Source organism: Crinia signifera, chromosome 1 (genome assembly GCF_055691185.1).
Source record: "Crinia signifera chromosome 1, ASM5569118v1, whole genome shotgun sequence".
NCBI classification, from domain to species: Eukaryota; Metazoa; Chordata; class Amphibia; order Anura; family Myobatrachidae; genus Crinia; species Crinia signifera.
Genome location: NC_139217.1, coordinates 136519039 through 136534419, shown reverse-complemented (window position 1 = coordinate 136534419; position 15381 = coordinate 136519039). Strand labels below are relative to the sequence as shown.

The 15381-nt window shown below is 42.0% G+C and overlaps 1 protein-coding gene across 2 annotated transcripts in view; it reads right to left on the bottom strand.

The window, feature by feature from the left end:
- Positions 1 to 15381, bottom strand: part of SCLT1 (sodium channel and clathrin linker 1) — a 165434-nt gene that overhangs the window by 146116 nt on the left and 3937 nt on the right. For both annotated transcript variants that reach the window (XM_083173905.1, XM_083173895.1), the window contains exons 2-4: positions 13455 to 13525; positions 3328 to 3395; positions 50 to 105 (exon numbers count right to left, since the gene is read on the bottom strand). In XM_083173905.1, the coding sequence (XP_083030031.1) occupies positions 50 to 105; positions 3328 to 3395; positions 13455 to 13491 (161 nt within the window). In that variant the 5' untranslated portion in view covers positions 13492 to 13525. The remainder of the gene's footprint in view (positions 1 to 49; positions 106 to 3327; positions 3396 to 13454; positions 13526 to 15381) is intronic.

Here is a 15381-nt window from a genome sequence, read left to right as displayed (position 1 = left end):
CTCAGTGAAAGTTATGACCCACGTACTGCATACGCAGTAGAATGTTTACCTTTTCTCCGTTACACTTGATGCTCCAGTCTCATTATCCCTTAATGGCTCATAAGTCTAGAAAAGCAAAATGGGGTGGGGGGGGAAAGACTTTGAACTACTTATTTGTTTTTTAACAAATGACCTTCAATTCAATATCGCATATCTGGAATTACTTAGCACGCTATCCAGAAATTAGCATTGGAGTAACAATTGAAACAGATGTGCATCTTGTTTTATACAGTTTCACCAAAAAGTCCCTCAACACAGTAGTGGGCATCAAATATACTGTATCACTGCCTGTATGAATTAGGTAAGCAGTAGCAGGAGAGAGTAGTGCTGAGCAATGCCAAGGCCAGATGTATCAAGCTTCAAAAAGTGATAAAATGGGGAGTGATAAACAACCAATCAGTTCCCAACTGTCATTTTTCCAACCTACACTGCAACATGGTAGTTAGGAGCCGATTAGCATTTTATCACTTTAAGAAGCGTGATATATCTGGTCTCCAATCAGTAGGAGCCTTTGCAGAACATTCAGGTAAGCGGAGATGCTCAGCCAGGCATTCATGCGGCTTGGGTGGCTACTCTGTCCTTGTAACACCCCTAAGAAGCCAAGTAGCACTCTCTATCTGATCTTACCAAACCCCCCAAATGATTACAATTTGTGGTAGATTTCTTTTACTAAGTCATTAGAACATTAACATACTAAATGTACAGTGTCATGACTGGGGATTGGTGGATCCAAGTGTGACCTAGGTGGTTAGCTGAATACCAAAGGAAAGAGTTCACAGAAGCAAGTGGGTACAATGAAGTAAGTTTAATCATACTTCGGTAAATGACGGAATACTTGAGAAGGGATGTACAGTATACTTTAAGGTCAGAGGCGAAGGGAATACTTTAAAGAAGACTTGATCAGGATACTGGACCGCACTGGGAGAACAACACTGGGGACGGACTTGGAGAATATAGCAGACTGTGAGATGAAGCAGATAGTGGAGTATGGGTGATTTGAGCCCGCACCCACAGTATCCCTCCCCACCTCTTCTACTATTCCATTTTAATTCCCCAATTTGGTCCTAATACCCCACCACTTCCCCTCTCTCTACTCTCCTTGTCATCTCACTTATGCCCCTTTCAGACCACACTTAAAAACTGGTATTTTGCCGATTTTTAACCGTTTTAAAATGGTAATCTGTGCGGTCTGAAAGGTGCAGGACCACTTTACCGTTTTACAAAAGCCGGTTTTGTAAAACAGTTAAAATGGAGAGTCCTACCCGTTTCAGACCCGGTATTTTGGCATCAAAATCGGGTCTGAAACGGTATTTAGGACCCAGCCAATAAGCTGGGTCCTAAATTCAGCGCAGTGAATTTTTAATGCACGCTCATTAAATATTAACAGCACTGGAGCCGCCCCGCGCGTGGGTCGACTCCCCCACCCGCCCCCCGCGATGTGTTAAACCCCCCCCCCCGTGCAGCCGGTACCTCCGTAATTGCGGATCCTGGCAGTGCAGTATGGTCGGAAGCACTCATGAAATAAAGTGTCTTTCAGAAAATGGCTGTCCCATAGGAAAACCTTTTTAAAAACACTGTCTTTCGTATGGGGGCAGCCATTTTCCAAAAGTCACTTTTCTTCATGGCACAGTTATAACTTCCAATATCTCAAAAAAGCTCTACTTCTGAGACATCTTCCCTTCCATTCTCACAATTTGCTGAATTCCAACTTTTTAACAATTGTACATATGCCAGTATTAACTTTGCTGGCAAAACTCAAATCTACTTCTATTCCCTTGATACCAATATATACCCTAACCTTCAAAAAGTTCAACGGCACTACTCTTCAATACATTTTAAATCTCAAATACCCTTAGACCATGGGTCTTCAACCTGTGGTCCTCCAGATGTTGTAAAACGACATGTTCCAACATGCATTGCCACATTTTTTCCTATAAGAGCATGCCAAAATGGTCAGGGCATGCTGGGACATGTAGTTCCACAACATCTGGAGAGCCACAGGTTGAAGACCTGTGCCTTAGATCTACTTCTGCGCTTCCTCTCCGTAAAGCAACTCTCATTCTAGCTTACAAATCTACCATGTTATGGAATTTCATTCCATGTATGAGCAGACTCTTCAGATCAAACCAATTTCTTACACCCCTTTCAGACAGAAGCCTGGTTTTTCACACACAGGTTGGATCCCAGGCCTAGCTCAGTACCCCTTTCATATAAGACACAAAACTGCTGGGGTAAGCATTTGAACCAAGAAAAATAGCAGTGTCAAGCTGGCTTAACCTGGGTTCTTTCACATGGGTTGAAGCCCAGACAGACAGTTTATTCTTGAGTGGATCCTTTCATACACACAGAAAAGACTCAGGTTGACTTGGCAAATTCCCTTGTTCTTTTCGTTGTCTGAAAGGGGTATGAATAAGAGCTTACATACAAATACAAACATGCATCCCTGGAATCCTCCCAATTTCCACTCCAAGCCATATGCAAATAGAAATGAACAAAAATTGGGAATTGTCACCTGCAAGAGTACAGTACACAAATACAGAAAAAAAATGTGTGTGTGTGTGTGTGTGGGGGGGGGGGGGGGGGGGGGGGAGGTGGGATTAGATGGCAGAATTCACACCCTAATTTCACACATAAGAGGTTCTACCATGTGGAGACTTGCAGTGCTACACAGAAAGCTAAAAAAGATGCACATTTCTGTCACTGAGGGCAGTACAGATGGTGTAATGGTTAGCATTTCTGCGGCAAAGCATGAACCCCATCATCCTTAACTCTTTGAGTGCCGAGTGGATTTATCAAACTTGGTGTAAAAATTGCCAAGCAGTTTTATTCATCACAATGACCTGTAATGCTTACCTTATATAGGAAATATAATCTTTTTTTTCACACAACATTTTTTGTTTGAATTTATATACCAAATATGAGCGACACTGGCTTTTTTCAGCAGATATTGGCTGGTTGGCACTCAAAAGGTTAACTGTGTGGAGCTTTTTTATTCTCACTGTGCTTGTGTCGGTTTCCTCCAGTTTCTTCCCACAACGCAGACCTGTACTGGTAACTTAATTGGGTCCCAACAAAAATGAATGCAAGTGTGTGTGTGCGTGCATGAGCAGACAAAATGGGCCAAGTCTTTCTTATCGGACGTCAACGTCTAGGTTTCTATGGAATACTAAAAATCTGAATAATTACAGCAGAACTCTACAATTTAACATAAGCAACATCCTATCTGAAATAGATCTCCCATCTTAGTAAATAGACCCCTAGGGATTTAAAAAAATAAAATAAACTTACTTGGAGCCCACCGTGACCAGAAAAGTTTTTCTCTTCATAACGTTTTAGTTCTTCTCTTAATTTTTTCACTGAAATAAAATAAAAAATACATAATCTGAATAAATAATGCAAAAACCAAGCAGGATTACACTCACATTCACCATGGTTGGAGTCACACAATGATCCTCTTCCCATTGATCTAGATTGCTTTTTAGATTTAAAATGTGACTATTATGAAGCAGATTTTGTGCCAGTTGGTTAACTTGATACAATAGGACTGCCGTGCAACAGATGATGTAGTGAAATATTTGGGGAAGCTCCTGCACCCTAAAAAGTTTGATTTTTATTTTTTTTTATTTTATATCTTTAATCCAATCACACCTTTGTACAGGTCGAGTATCCCGTATCCGAATTTCCGTTATCCGAATTATTCCGAAATACGGACATTCCAGAAAGTGAAAAAAAAATTTTTTTTTGCTAAAAACTCACTGGGGACATTTGTAACAGCATCACCGGGGACATGATATGTACCTGGCACTATATATGTGCAAGACAATGATTGCTTGGCATTCAAATTCAGTGCTGAGATAGTACACACATTTTGTTTCACGTTTTGAACACTTGTTTTTTGAACAATTAAAATATATTTGTGTGTATTTTATGTGGTAATAAAATATATTTGTGTGTATATTATGTGTTTATACAGCATAAATGCAAGATACTTCAAAATACATCATTGAAATATTAAAATATTCCGAAAAACGGAATAATCCGTTATCCAAAATTCTCCTGGTCCCGAGCATTTTGGATAAGGGATACTCAACCTGTAGTACCTTTTTATCAATGCCCAATATCATATTATTTTATTATATTATTACTCTTCACTACTTATGGCTTTAACATTTTTTATTTCATTATTTCCTCTTTTCCTATTCCATTTTTTTTTTTTTACTCAACTTATTTTATTGAGTTTTTCAGTTTTGCATCATCAAGAAAGTTGGCACATAAACACGAAAGCAGATAGGTTGTCAACACCAGCTAAAGGCATCCATATGGTCAATATAAATTCAAGTATACAGATTAGGTTAGATAAGTGGATCAAGAGAAAGTCTAGAGTTCTGCCATAGGCCCCAGATCGTATCATATTTCCCAGGGCAGTTACATTTGGCAAACATAAACCATTCATATGATAGCGTGGTATTAACAAACGTTACCCAAGCTGCATGCGAGGGTGGGTCATTACCCATCAAAGTGCGAGGTATACACACCTGGACCAAAGTGTTATTAACATACACCCGATGATGTGCAGGTAAAGAGATCTCCAAATCCAACCCAAAGAAACATATGTGGGTACAGGTGAGCTATACAAATCCCTGTACTACAAATGTTATTCACTACCGCATTCCAAAATTAGGCCGCTCCAGGGCAAAGCCACAGCAGATGCCAGAAACCATCAGCAGAAGCAGAATATTTAGGACAGAGGTCCGATGCTGATCCTTCAATTGCTTGCTTGGGGTCCAGTATTCCCTATGTAAAATATACAATTTGATTTGCTGGAATCTGGCATAGGCCATAGCGAGTTTCGGAGAAGCAAGAACATAGTCCCAATCCTCATCCTCCAATACACCCATATCAACAGTCCATTTAGTACGTAGGGCATGCAAACTCTTCAAAAAAGAGAGGGAGAGAAGGGAGGAATATAGCACTGAGACAGTCTTACTACTGGACATATTTCAATCTAAAGTGTGGACCAGGCATTCCGTGTATTGCGGAACCGTACTTACCCACTGTGCATTCAAAGCATGCCGAAGCTGAAGGTAGTGTAAGAAATAATGTCTACGAATACCATATGTGGAGGCTAAATATTCGAAAGGAGTGAAGACCATCATCCAGATAGAGATGGACCAACGCAGAATTTTCCTATTCCATTTGATACTGCTAATACCATGAAAACATTATCTCTTTCCCATCTTGGGCTACTCCTAAACATCCTAATCCATGCACATAATTTCGCAACACTTTGTTGAATATCCTCAACCTCTATTTATTATGTTTGTACAACAATCCTCCATTTAGTTATAAGATGCACACAAGCTGACATTTTTTAGCGGATATTTTGAGGATCTCTCACAGCAATGTTGGCACTCAAAGGGTTACTGCGCCCTGTGTAGTAGAGTTCTGTAAAACTGTACAAAACATGCAATAGTCATATTCACTAAATCAAAGTAAAATCTGCGCAAACCTCTGCCTGTCTGTTAAATTAAGACTGCTAACAGTTCCACCAAGAGTAAAAGTGGACAACCCTGCAGCTATTAGACATCACCCAATGAGGGTAAGGACACAAAATGCCAAAAACCTTTCCTGTAAGCATTGCCCAAGCCTAGAAACATTACAAACAAAAATAGCATTGATAAAAATACTGCCCAGGTTTACTATTCTCTCACCTAGGGCCAGATGTATCAAGCTTCAAAAGGTGATAATGTGGAGAGCGATAAAAAACCAGCCACTCAACTCCTGTCATTTTTCAAACCCAGTCTGTAACATGACAGTTATAAGGTGATTGGCTGGTTGTTTTTCACTCTCCACTTTATAATTTTTTGAAGCTTGATTCAAATGGACCCTAGTATTAAAACACTGAGCCCTAAATACTGTAGCAGAGACAGCATCACCCCACATGAAAGTGAAGAGGAGGATCCAGACCAGGTTTTGGAAGCAGTAGTAGAATCCCAGGTGTGTAATCAGCAGCACCTGGGATTCCCTGATATAAGGGTTTCCAGGGCAGAGTCAGCTTGCTCTTGATGGTGGATTTTCTACCCAAGTGATAGGCCAGGGGTGTGTGGGCTATTGTAGGGACCACTGGAGACTTTTGCAAAAGTAGGTGATGCTGAGATTGCCGGTATGCTACTGCCTGTAATAACGATTGTATATGGTGTAACCCGAGGTGCTGTGACCTGCTGTTCCAAGTAAACAACAAAGTCTTCACCTGAGTCCCCGTGTTTGTGATCCTTGTCAAAAAAGTCATACATTCAACATTATTTTTGCGTGAATGCCCCATGTTAGGATAAGAATGAACTAAAAATAACACTTCCAGTATTAATAGCAGAAATTATCCATTTATTTGGACACAATGCTCCTATAATAATGGTGTACATATTCTACACACAGATATCTAATGATTTATTCACTGGAGGATTGCTGAAAGTGGGCTGTTTTCCTGCAGTGAGTGTAGATGAACTCAAATCTCTGTTGGCATATGTTTACCCATTGGGGAGATCAGCAGATGTACACGGTGACAGAACAAAACTCATTTAGCTATGCAGAGCATGTGTAAATGTGCACTTTAAAATGTCATATACATTTATATATACACAATAGTGTATTTACTGGAAAACTAATAAAATTACATTTTGATCCTGTGTGAGCCTTTAATGACCTAAACAAAGAAACAATGCTTTATAAATAAACGCCACAACTGGAATATGCGACACTAAGTGAGTAACAGACCTTCCTTTTCTAGGAAAGGTTAATGAGAAAGTGGCTGCAACTCAACTAGACACATGCCTGTAAACTCGAGATATTTATGATCCATTCCAGTCAGGATTCACAGCTCTGGTATGTGTACTTAATGATATACCGATGGTAAGAGACAGGAGGTGACTGATCAATCTAAAGGTGCCCATACACGGAGCGTTTTCTATGTGCGATGCGCGTTCCAGTGCACATCACATTGCACAGCACAAATAGTATGTGCAGCTCATACTTTTTGAACTAGATCACATCACATCACATCACAGAAATACAAAAAGCACACTGCATGCTTTTTCTACTAGATGCCATGTGATATAGTACAAAAGTAAGGAGAACATCGCTCTGTGAATGGCACCTTTAATCTTTCTGGATCTCCGTGCAGTATGTGATACTGTGGACCATGGGAACGTCATTGAGCACCTGAAAAAGGTCTGTAGACTAAGGGGGTATTCAATCACCAACGACCATCTCCTGAGGGGTAGATGGTCACCGAGCCCTATTCAATGCGGTCTTCCCCGACAGCATTGAACGGGAGAGCTCGGCAGAACGAGCCCGACTTCAAAAGCAGTCGGGCTCATTCTGCCGAGAACAGCCAGGAAGTGACGAGCCGTCAGCTGCAGCTCACCCGGCCGCAACTCGCAGCCACACCCCCTTCTCGTACCACTGCAGACAGGACATTGAATCCCGCCTGCATGTTCTCGGGCGAGCAGGCCGAGAACGGGACAGGGTCAGGGTCACGGCTTTCGAGCAAGCTCGACAGCTGTGACCCCCAGATTGAATACCCCCCTAAAGGGCACAGTCCTTAGTTGGTTAAAAATATTTGTCACTGGCAAGCCACAAAAAATATTCTGAAATTTTTTTGGGGGGGGAATACTTTGGTTTTTGGAATATATACGGATAAGGGAAACTCGATCTGTACTGCTAATCTAATAACATCCCTTATGGCTGTCTAACTAAGCTGCAGGAGAAAATGAGTGTTGTTGGCTGCTACTGAATTCTGATAAAACAGAGGTTCTTATGATAGCCGTTCAATAGGACTGGAACATGGCCAACCAATAGGATGTCCGCTTCGGGGCTTCAGATTGCCGAATCCCACAACATGTGTAGAATCTTGGTGTTCTACTGGATACTTTCTTGACACTTGAGCATCAGGTATTAGCTACAATCAAATCCTCGTAATTTCATCTGTGGAACATACTGTAGCCAGAATAAAGCACTTGCTTCCCTCAGAATATCCACCTAAAGTCATTCATTTGTATCATCACACCTAGACTTCTGCAATGCCCTCCACGTGGGTTTCCAAACAAAAGAATTGCACTGCTTGCGGCTGGTACAATATGCAGCTGAGAGGCTAATAACCAAGACCTGTTCCAGCTACAGAACACCCATTCTCTACTCCTTCAACTGGCTGCCAGTAACATGGCAAATTGTTTTCAAGAATGGCTTATACCCCTTTTAGACATACTACCCGGGATTTTGTCCAGGTTTACCCGGGATTTTCAACCCAGGTCACTCCCGGGATTTTAGTAACAGACCCCCTTTCACACTACACCTCAAATCTGGGAAAAACCCGGGTAGACCCCTTTCACACATAAGCCAGGCTTTTCAAGCATTTCAGTGTTTCATCATTAAAATGGGACACGCCCCAGCAGCAAAAAAAAAACCATCATCACATGTTTAAAACTGAAAAACCCTGGGTAAACCCATTCAGACATATGCCGGGTATTATACCCGGGAGTTAAATACCGGGAAAAACCCTGGTCAATTGCAGGTGCTCAGTATCCGGGAGTGAAATCCCGGGTATACCCTTTCAGACATACGCTAGTCCCGGGTTTGGGCGCGTTCATGTGAAAAAACCCGGGATTTTCGCGTATGTCTGAAAGGGGTATTACTGACTTCGAAAGTCACTCAAATACTGTGATATGAAGGACAAGTAGTACCTCCTAGAGCTCCCTGAATTCATTTGAGGGATAGTTCTTTTAGCTTTGCAGCTCCGACTACAGAATCCTCCAAATATAAACTCAAGACTCAAAAGTTTACTTGCTCATTTCACTGATGTACCTTTTTAAGCTTGTTTTATATTTTAGGTTGTAAAAGGCAAATGTAAAACACTTTGGGGGATATGTACTAAGATGGGATTTCTACTTCACATGGGATGTTGCTATAGGCAACCAATCAGAATCTACTTTTTATTTATTGAGCACCTTCTAGAAGATATAGAGAGTATCTGACTGGTTTCCCATAGCAACATCACATGTGAAATAGAACTCCCATCTTAGTAAACTTCCCCCTTCTGTGTCCTATTGGCATAAAAGTTCTATATAAATAACATGTTTTATTATTATTATTAAAAATAATTGACGTGAACCAACTGAGCGGATTCCCCAAACAAAGAGTTTTGACTAGATCATAGACTATAATTACTTAAACAAAATGGCTTAGTCAAAATCTTTTGTGCATCTAGTCAAAATTAATCAGAATTGGCCATTAGCCAATATCTCACCGTGTGTACGGGGCTGTAGAGCAAAGCTTGGAGAGAGAAAGTGTAGGAAGATAAAATACTAACCGATCAGCTTGTCATTTTTCAGGCTGTATTTGAAGAGAACAGCTAGGAGCTGTTAGGTTGGAAAGAGATAAAGTACCAACCTGTGATAACTCTCCCTTAAATCTTATGTCAATCATGTAGAGATGTCCAAAAATGTTGCTAAAGCAGTTTTCTAAATCGAACGAGGTGTATGATAGTGTATCTTCTATAAATACTTAGGGATGTGGTGAGGTAGTAAGAGAAGTGAGAGATATGCCAAAACTAAAAATACAGGTGCCTTAGAGCTGATGCAAATACACATTGACGATGATGAGGTCTCCGGTACTGTTTAGTCACTCCTCATTGGACAATTGGCAATTTTTTTTTTTAATGTAGTGTAGATACAGCCTTAGTAAAAAATGTCATCCCATAACAAATTGTTCTACATCCTGTATAAGGGAGTTTTTCTTTGTGAACCCTTATTTCAGTAACAAGTGCTCACAAAACTGTAAGTGTGTTGTATGATAATGGTCCAGATCTGCACTCATGTTAAGATTGCATTTTTGTGCATTTGAAAATGTTGACTAATCTCCTTGAAAGGCAAATAACCCTTGGCATTACATTTTGGAGAAAAGTCACAGCGATTAGAATCAATTCAGCCACAGGAGCAAGATCCTGCAGGAAAGTTGACTGATCAGTCCTAGCTTACAGTGAGCATTCCAAGGTATTTGTCACTCTAAATGGGGATTGTGGAACCTATATGACTTTGGGAATCTGAAAGGTAGTTGGCTTAATGTATTGTTTTCTCTAAAACTGAGGGTGAGACCAAGGTGAATAGTTTAACCCGACACTGGTCTTCGGGGATTTGGAGCTCGTTGCTGTTTGTAGCCCTCCGCTTGAGTCACCGAATACCGAGCTGCTGTAGATGCTGAAGTTGAAGATCTGAACCAACTGGGATTAGAATGGATCTGAAGAGGATATGGATCCGAAAAATGACTGACTGTAATATTGGATACGGAACCAACAATTATTGGATCGTTGATATTGATCCAATGTGGGGCAGACTGGCTAAAATACTTTTTATGGAACCAGCTGGTACTAAACTGGCTGGAATACTTGATACTGAACTGGAGACCCAGATTAAGCTGGATCGGAAGAACCAAACTGCATAGTAAAGGCCAGTCAGGCAGGTCAACGGCTGGAATAGCAAGGGTTGGTCTTAGATGAAAGACATAATTATCTTCATGGGACCCAAATGTAGAAACAGAGGTATACGTGACAATAGTAACCAAAGACACACTGCAAAGCACAGGCTAGTAGAACACATGGAGCTGTGAAATGTTGCTCTGATGAATTGGAAAGTCCCTAAAATGCTTAAAATTCCCAAGACTCAGCTGATTAGCTCCAGGGGTCAGGTGGAGAGAAAGCAGCCAGAAGGTGCGCAGACATGGTGGCACACGCTGAGAGAGAGTCCCCAAAGGACACCTACATGCAGCACCTCTTCCCATTCCACTGGATGCCAACCAGCAGCAACCCTCCTAGCAAGAGAAACGGAGCGCCTGCATAATCAAGGGACAAGGCTTCTGCTGCGCTGTTGCCTGACAGTATTCTAAAGGTGTTCAATGTGCCTGAGGTCAGAGATCTGTGCAGACCACTCATGTTCTTCCACACAACAATATTGTCAGCACACAATTCTCTAGAGCGTCATAGTATTCTGTAGAATTAAGATTTCCCCTCAATGGAAAAAAAGGGCCCACACCACACTAGTGGCTTCCCCCAGCAGAGTGTCTCGAAAACAGGACACTAAGCAAGCGATTTATCACTAAACGACCAATTGCTCTGTGTGTATGCAGCTTAAGAGGGTTTTTGTTGCTGGATATGTGAGACTTTATGTTGTAAGCAGCAATCATTTACAAGGCAAAGGCAAATCGTTTTACCCCCAGGACTTCAATAAAATAACAATACAACCTGAGATAATATTGCAGATCAAAAAGTGTCCCCAAATTCATACTTCCAGATCATGAAGGGTTATTTGTCACTCCACGGATGCTAGGTTATGTCTCCAGCGTTCAATAATTACGGTCTGTCAAGAACTGATGAGGAGGATATCCCAGTCCAGTTGCATAAACATTTAATCACAGATGAATCATTGATTATGTTCTTGAGGAGCATACAATTGTATGTGTAGATTCAACTGTGAAGTGGTTCTTTAGTGTTGAGGAGCACATTATGCTGGCAAGGTTTGGATGCATCCATTTCATCAGATAGAATTGCTGCTTCAAGTTATCAATTGAGCATTCACACCTTATTCCGCGTTCTTTCTATCTAGTACCTAACAGGGTGACACAGTGGGGGAAATTTACGAAGATGGGAGATCTATGTCAAATAGTATGTTGCTGTAGGTAACCAATCAGATACTATTATCTTCTAGAAGGTGCTAAATTAATAAAAGAAGATTCTGATTGGTTGCCCCTAGCAACATCTCAAGTAAAATATAATTCCTATCTTAGAAAATTTCCCCCAGAGCATGTGTAGCTTAATGAACATAACTCTGTCAAAACCTATGAATCACCATTAACCAGCCATCAGCTGGGCATGTTTCTTGTAGAATAAATATGCTGCTTCCATCCTGCACAGTTCCAGACATCGGTAAACTCAGCGACATACAAGCAGTCAAATACACAATGAAGGACTTCCCACTTCTTCTCGTTAGAGAGGTTACCAATGCTTTCAAAGCGTACACCTAATAAACATTTTTACTAAACAGTGCAAATTATTTTTAATTTTACACAAATAAACCAACTATTGTTGTGTTTACGACAATTCATTTCATTTTCATACGTCTTTCCATCACAAAAAAAAAAAACTTAAATCAGTGGTCAGGGAACAGGGGTAAATGACCCCAATTGGGATGAAAATAAAATTCCTGGGGGTAATGGATGGTTGCACTGCTGAGAATCTACATGCATGCCCAGCTGTGTCTCGGCAGTGCGACCATCCATTACCCCCAGGAACTTCGTTTAATTGCATTGCATATGGAATCTATATATAGCTTCTATATGCATGCGTGTGTGTGTGTGTGTGTGTGTGTGTGTGTGTGTGTGTGTGTGTGTGTGTGTGTGTGTTACAGTACTGTAGTGTACAAGGACCTGATGCAGTGCATCAGGCCCTTGTGTATAACATGCTTCCCTGCATTATGCACTGGGCCATGCCTCCAAGTCTGCCCGTTTCTTCAGGATCATCTTGAAATACTGACACTAATAGTTGCCTGGATGTCACATTATCAATGGCTATACCACACACAGCCTGGCAGCCTTTTTCTATCCACCCATCAGAGAAATAGGGCCTAATTCAGACCTGATCGCTGGGCAAATTTGTTCTCAAAATGGGCAAAACCATGTGCATTGTAGGTGGAGCATATGTAATATGTGCAAATCTCTCTCTCTGCATGCGTTACATTTGTCCCAACTGCAGTGCACATGGTTTTGACCATTTTGAGAAATTTACCCTGCAATCAAGTCTGAATTAGGCCCATAGGTCCTCATCCTCTTTAGATCTGGTCTTTCTATAAACTCATAGAACCACCTACTTCAGCAGGTCTGGCTCTGATCACACAGTACTTTCCCTTCCCTTACATCAAAAGGGATGGCACCATTAATGACAAGTATGCCCAATAACCAGAGAGCTGGTTAATGATTGGTAGGGGGATAGTGCGACATTGCAGAGTGGTACTCTCTACGCGAGCATGATGGCTGCTCTGTAAACATGAAGAGCTCACACATGTGCACCCCTGACATAGGGCAATCTACTTATAGGATTCTAGTCATGATAATGACTAGCAGAATTCCCTATAGGTATAGAGCAGATATTTTAGAAAAGGACCAAAATTCCAACAGAATGAAAACGTGCATACAAATACAATCATTTGGTTTTTATTAATAAACCAACAGATTTCAATATTCTCATAACAACGATTTAATGCATAAATTGTATTAGTTTGAGTGCTATACTATTATCTTGTAAATGAAACATGGGGCTTCATTCACTTTTATTACTACACACTCTGAAGTACAATTCTGCACATGAAACGGCTTACCTTGATCTCGAAGAAACTCATTTTCTACGGCTGCCATTTTACAGCTCCCAATAAGACAAAGCTGTCCAGACCTGATTAATGCATAAATAAATAATACAGCTGTGACATGGATCCTTGTTGTAGCTATTAATAATGTAATTATTACATGTGTACAATAAAGGTTTACTTGGAAAAAGATGCTTCATGGTTAATTATGAATGCAGTATTTGAATAAGCTGAAGTAAAAAAATTATGACATACAGTATATATATACACTTTAGGGTGCATCAACTCTGAGGAGGAATGTGAGGCTCATGAATGGTTGTACATGCTGATCAGGTGACAAATAAACATGTTGTAGAACTATAGAGCCCAGCATGTCCTGCAGGTTATGCTAGCGCTTGTTTGGGTGAAAACCGGAACAGGCCAGAACCCCTGAAGGACAGATTGGATAGGCTCCATTCATTAATATCTGTCAATCTGGAGCTTGTAGTGTCCGGTCCGTGGGGTGCATTGCCTCATACCTCCCAACATGACCCTCTACAGGAGGGAGGGAGACAATGCTCTGTTACTGGACTTTCTTCTTAATGTATGATGAGTACCCTCATCTGTGTTGAACAGGTTAATTAATAAGAAAGGAGTTTCAACTCAGGTGATGGCAACAGGGCCGGTGCTACCACTAGGCAGCCTTAGGCAGCTGCCTAGGGCGCTGGCCGCTGGAGGGCGCCCCTTTTTTATCATTTACATGAGAGCCAGAAAGCAAGAGGGGGACCCGGTGAAGAGTATCTAAGAGCTGGCGTGTCGATCACACAGCAGCCGCCCGCCTGCCCGGCTAGCCTTCCTTCATCCCACTGACCGCCCCAGCCCCAGTATAGTCAGTGCCTCTCAGTCCCCACCAGCAGCAGTGGCCGGGGCGGAACTATCGGCTGGGGTCCGCTGCTTTATGGACCGCATGTCAGTGCCACCGTTTTTTTGTTTTTTTTTTAATCATTAATCTTCTGGGCACATCGGGAGACCCGCGGCCGTAGGATCGCCAGGATCTGCCTCCCTCCTTGCGCCTGCACAGCGCGCGTGTCTATTGCTCTGTGCTGCTACCTGAACATACAGGGGAGCAGCACATCCTGGCGATCCTACGGCCGCGGGTCTCCCGCTGTGCCCAGAAGATTAATGATTAAAAAAATAAAAACGGCGGCACTGACATGCGGTCCATAAAGCAGCGGACCCCAGCCAATAGTTCCGCCCCGGCCACTGCTGCTGGTGGGGACTGGGAGGCAAAAAAACGCCCAGGGCTGCTGTAAATGGAGAAATGGAGAGCAGCGTGGCGCCGGCCGCTGGACCGTAAGAAGAGCGGGTCCAAGCGGCAGAAGGTTGGAAAGATGAAGTGGGTGCAATACAGAGGAGATCGGAGCGGAGGCTGGCTGCTAAAACCCGCACAGGAAGAGCTGCAGTGAGATGAATGCATCCTGTGGATACAAGGTTAGTAGCTACTAAACACCCTCTGCTCTGACATTACCCCCCAGCCTATCTCTAACTGTACATCCCCTCCCCCCATCCTAACTAACTATACATCCCCTCCATTCTAATTCTAACTATACATCCCCCCATTCTAACTCTTAAGTATACATCCCCTCCCCCCTATCCTAACTCTAATTATACATCCCCCCATTCTAACTCTTAAGTATACATCCCCTCCCCACTATCCTAACTCTAACTATACATCCCCCCATTCTAACTCTTAAGTACAGCATACATCCCCTCCCCCTATCCTAAATGTAAACTGTACACCCCCATCCTACCCTAACTCTAAAGTCCTGTACACACAGAGCGATTTTAGCATATATCACTGGGGGTATGGTCGCTGAGCGTGCATATCCCCATGTGCATGGGGTGACTGTCACTAGGAGAATACTCCCGCAACCAGCGTCTTTCTGCTTCACTAACTCTGTTT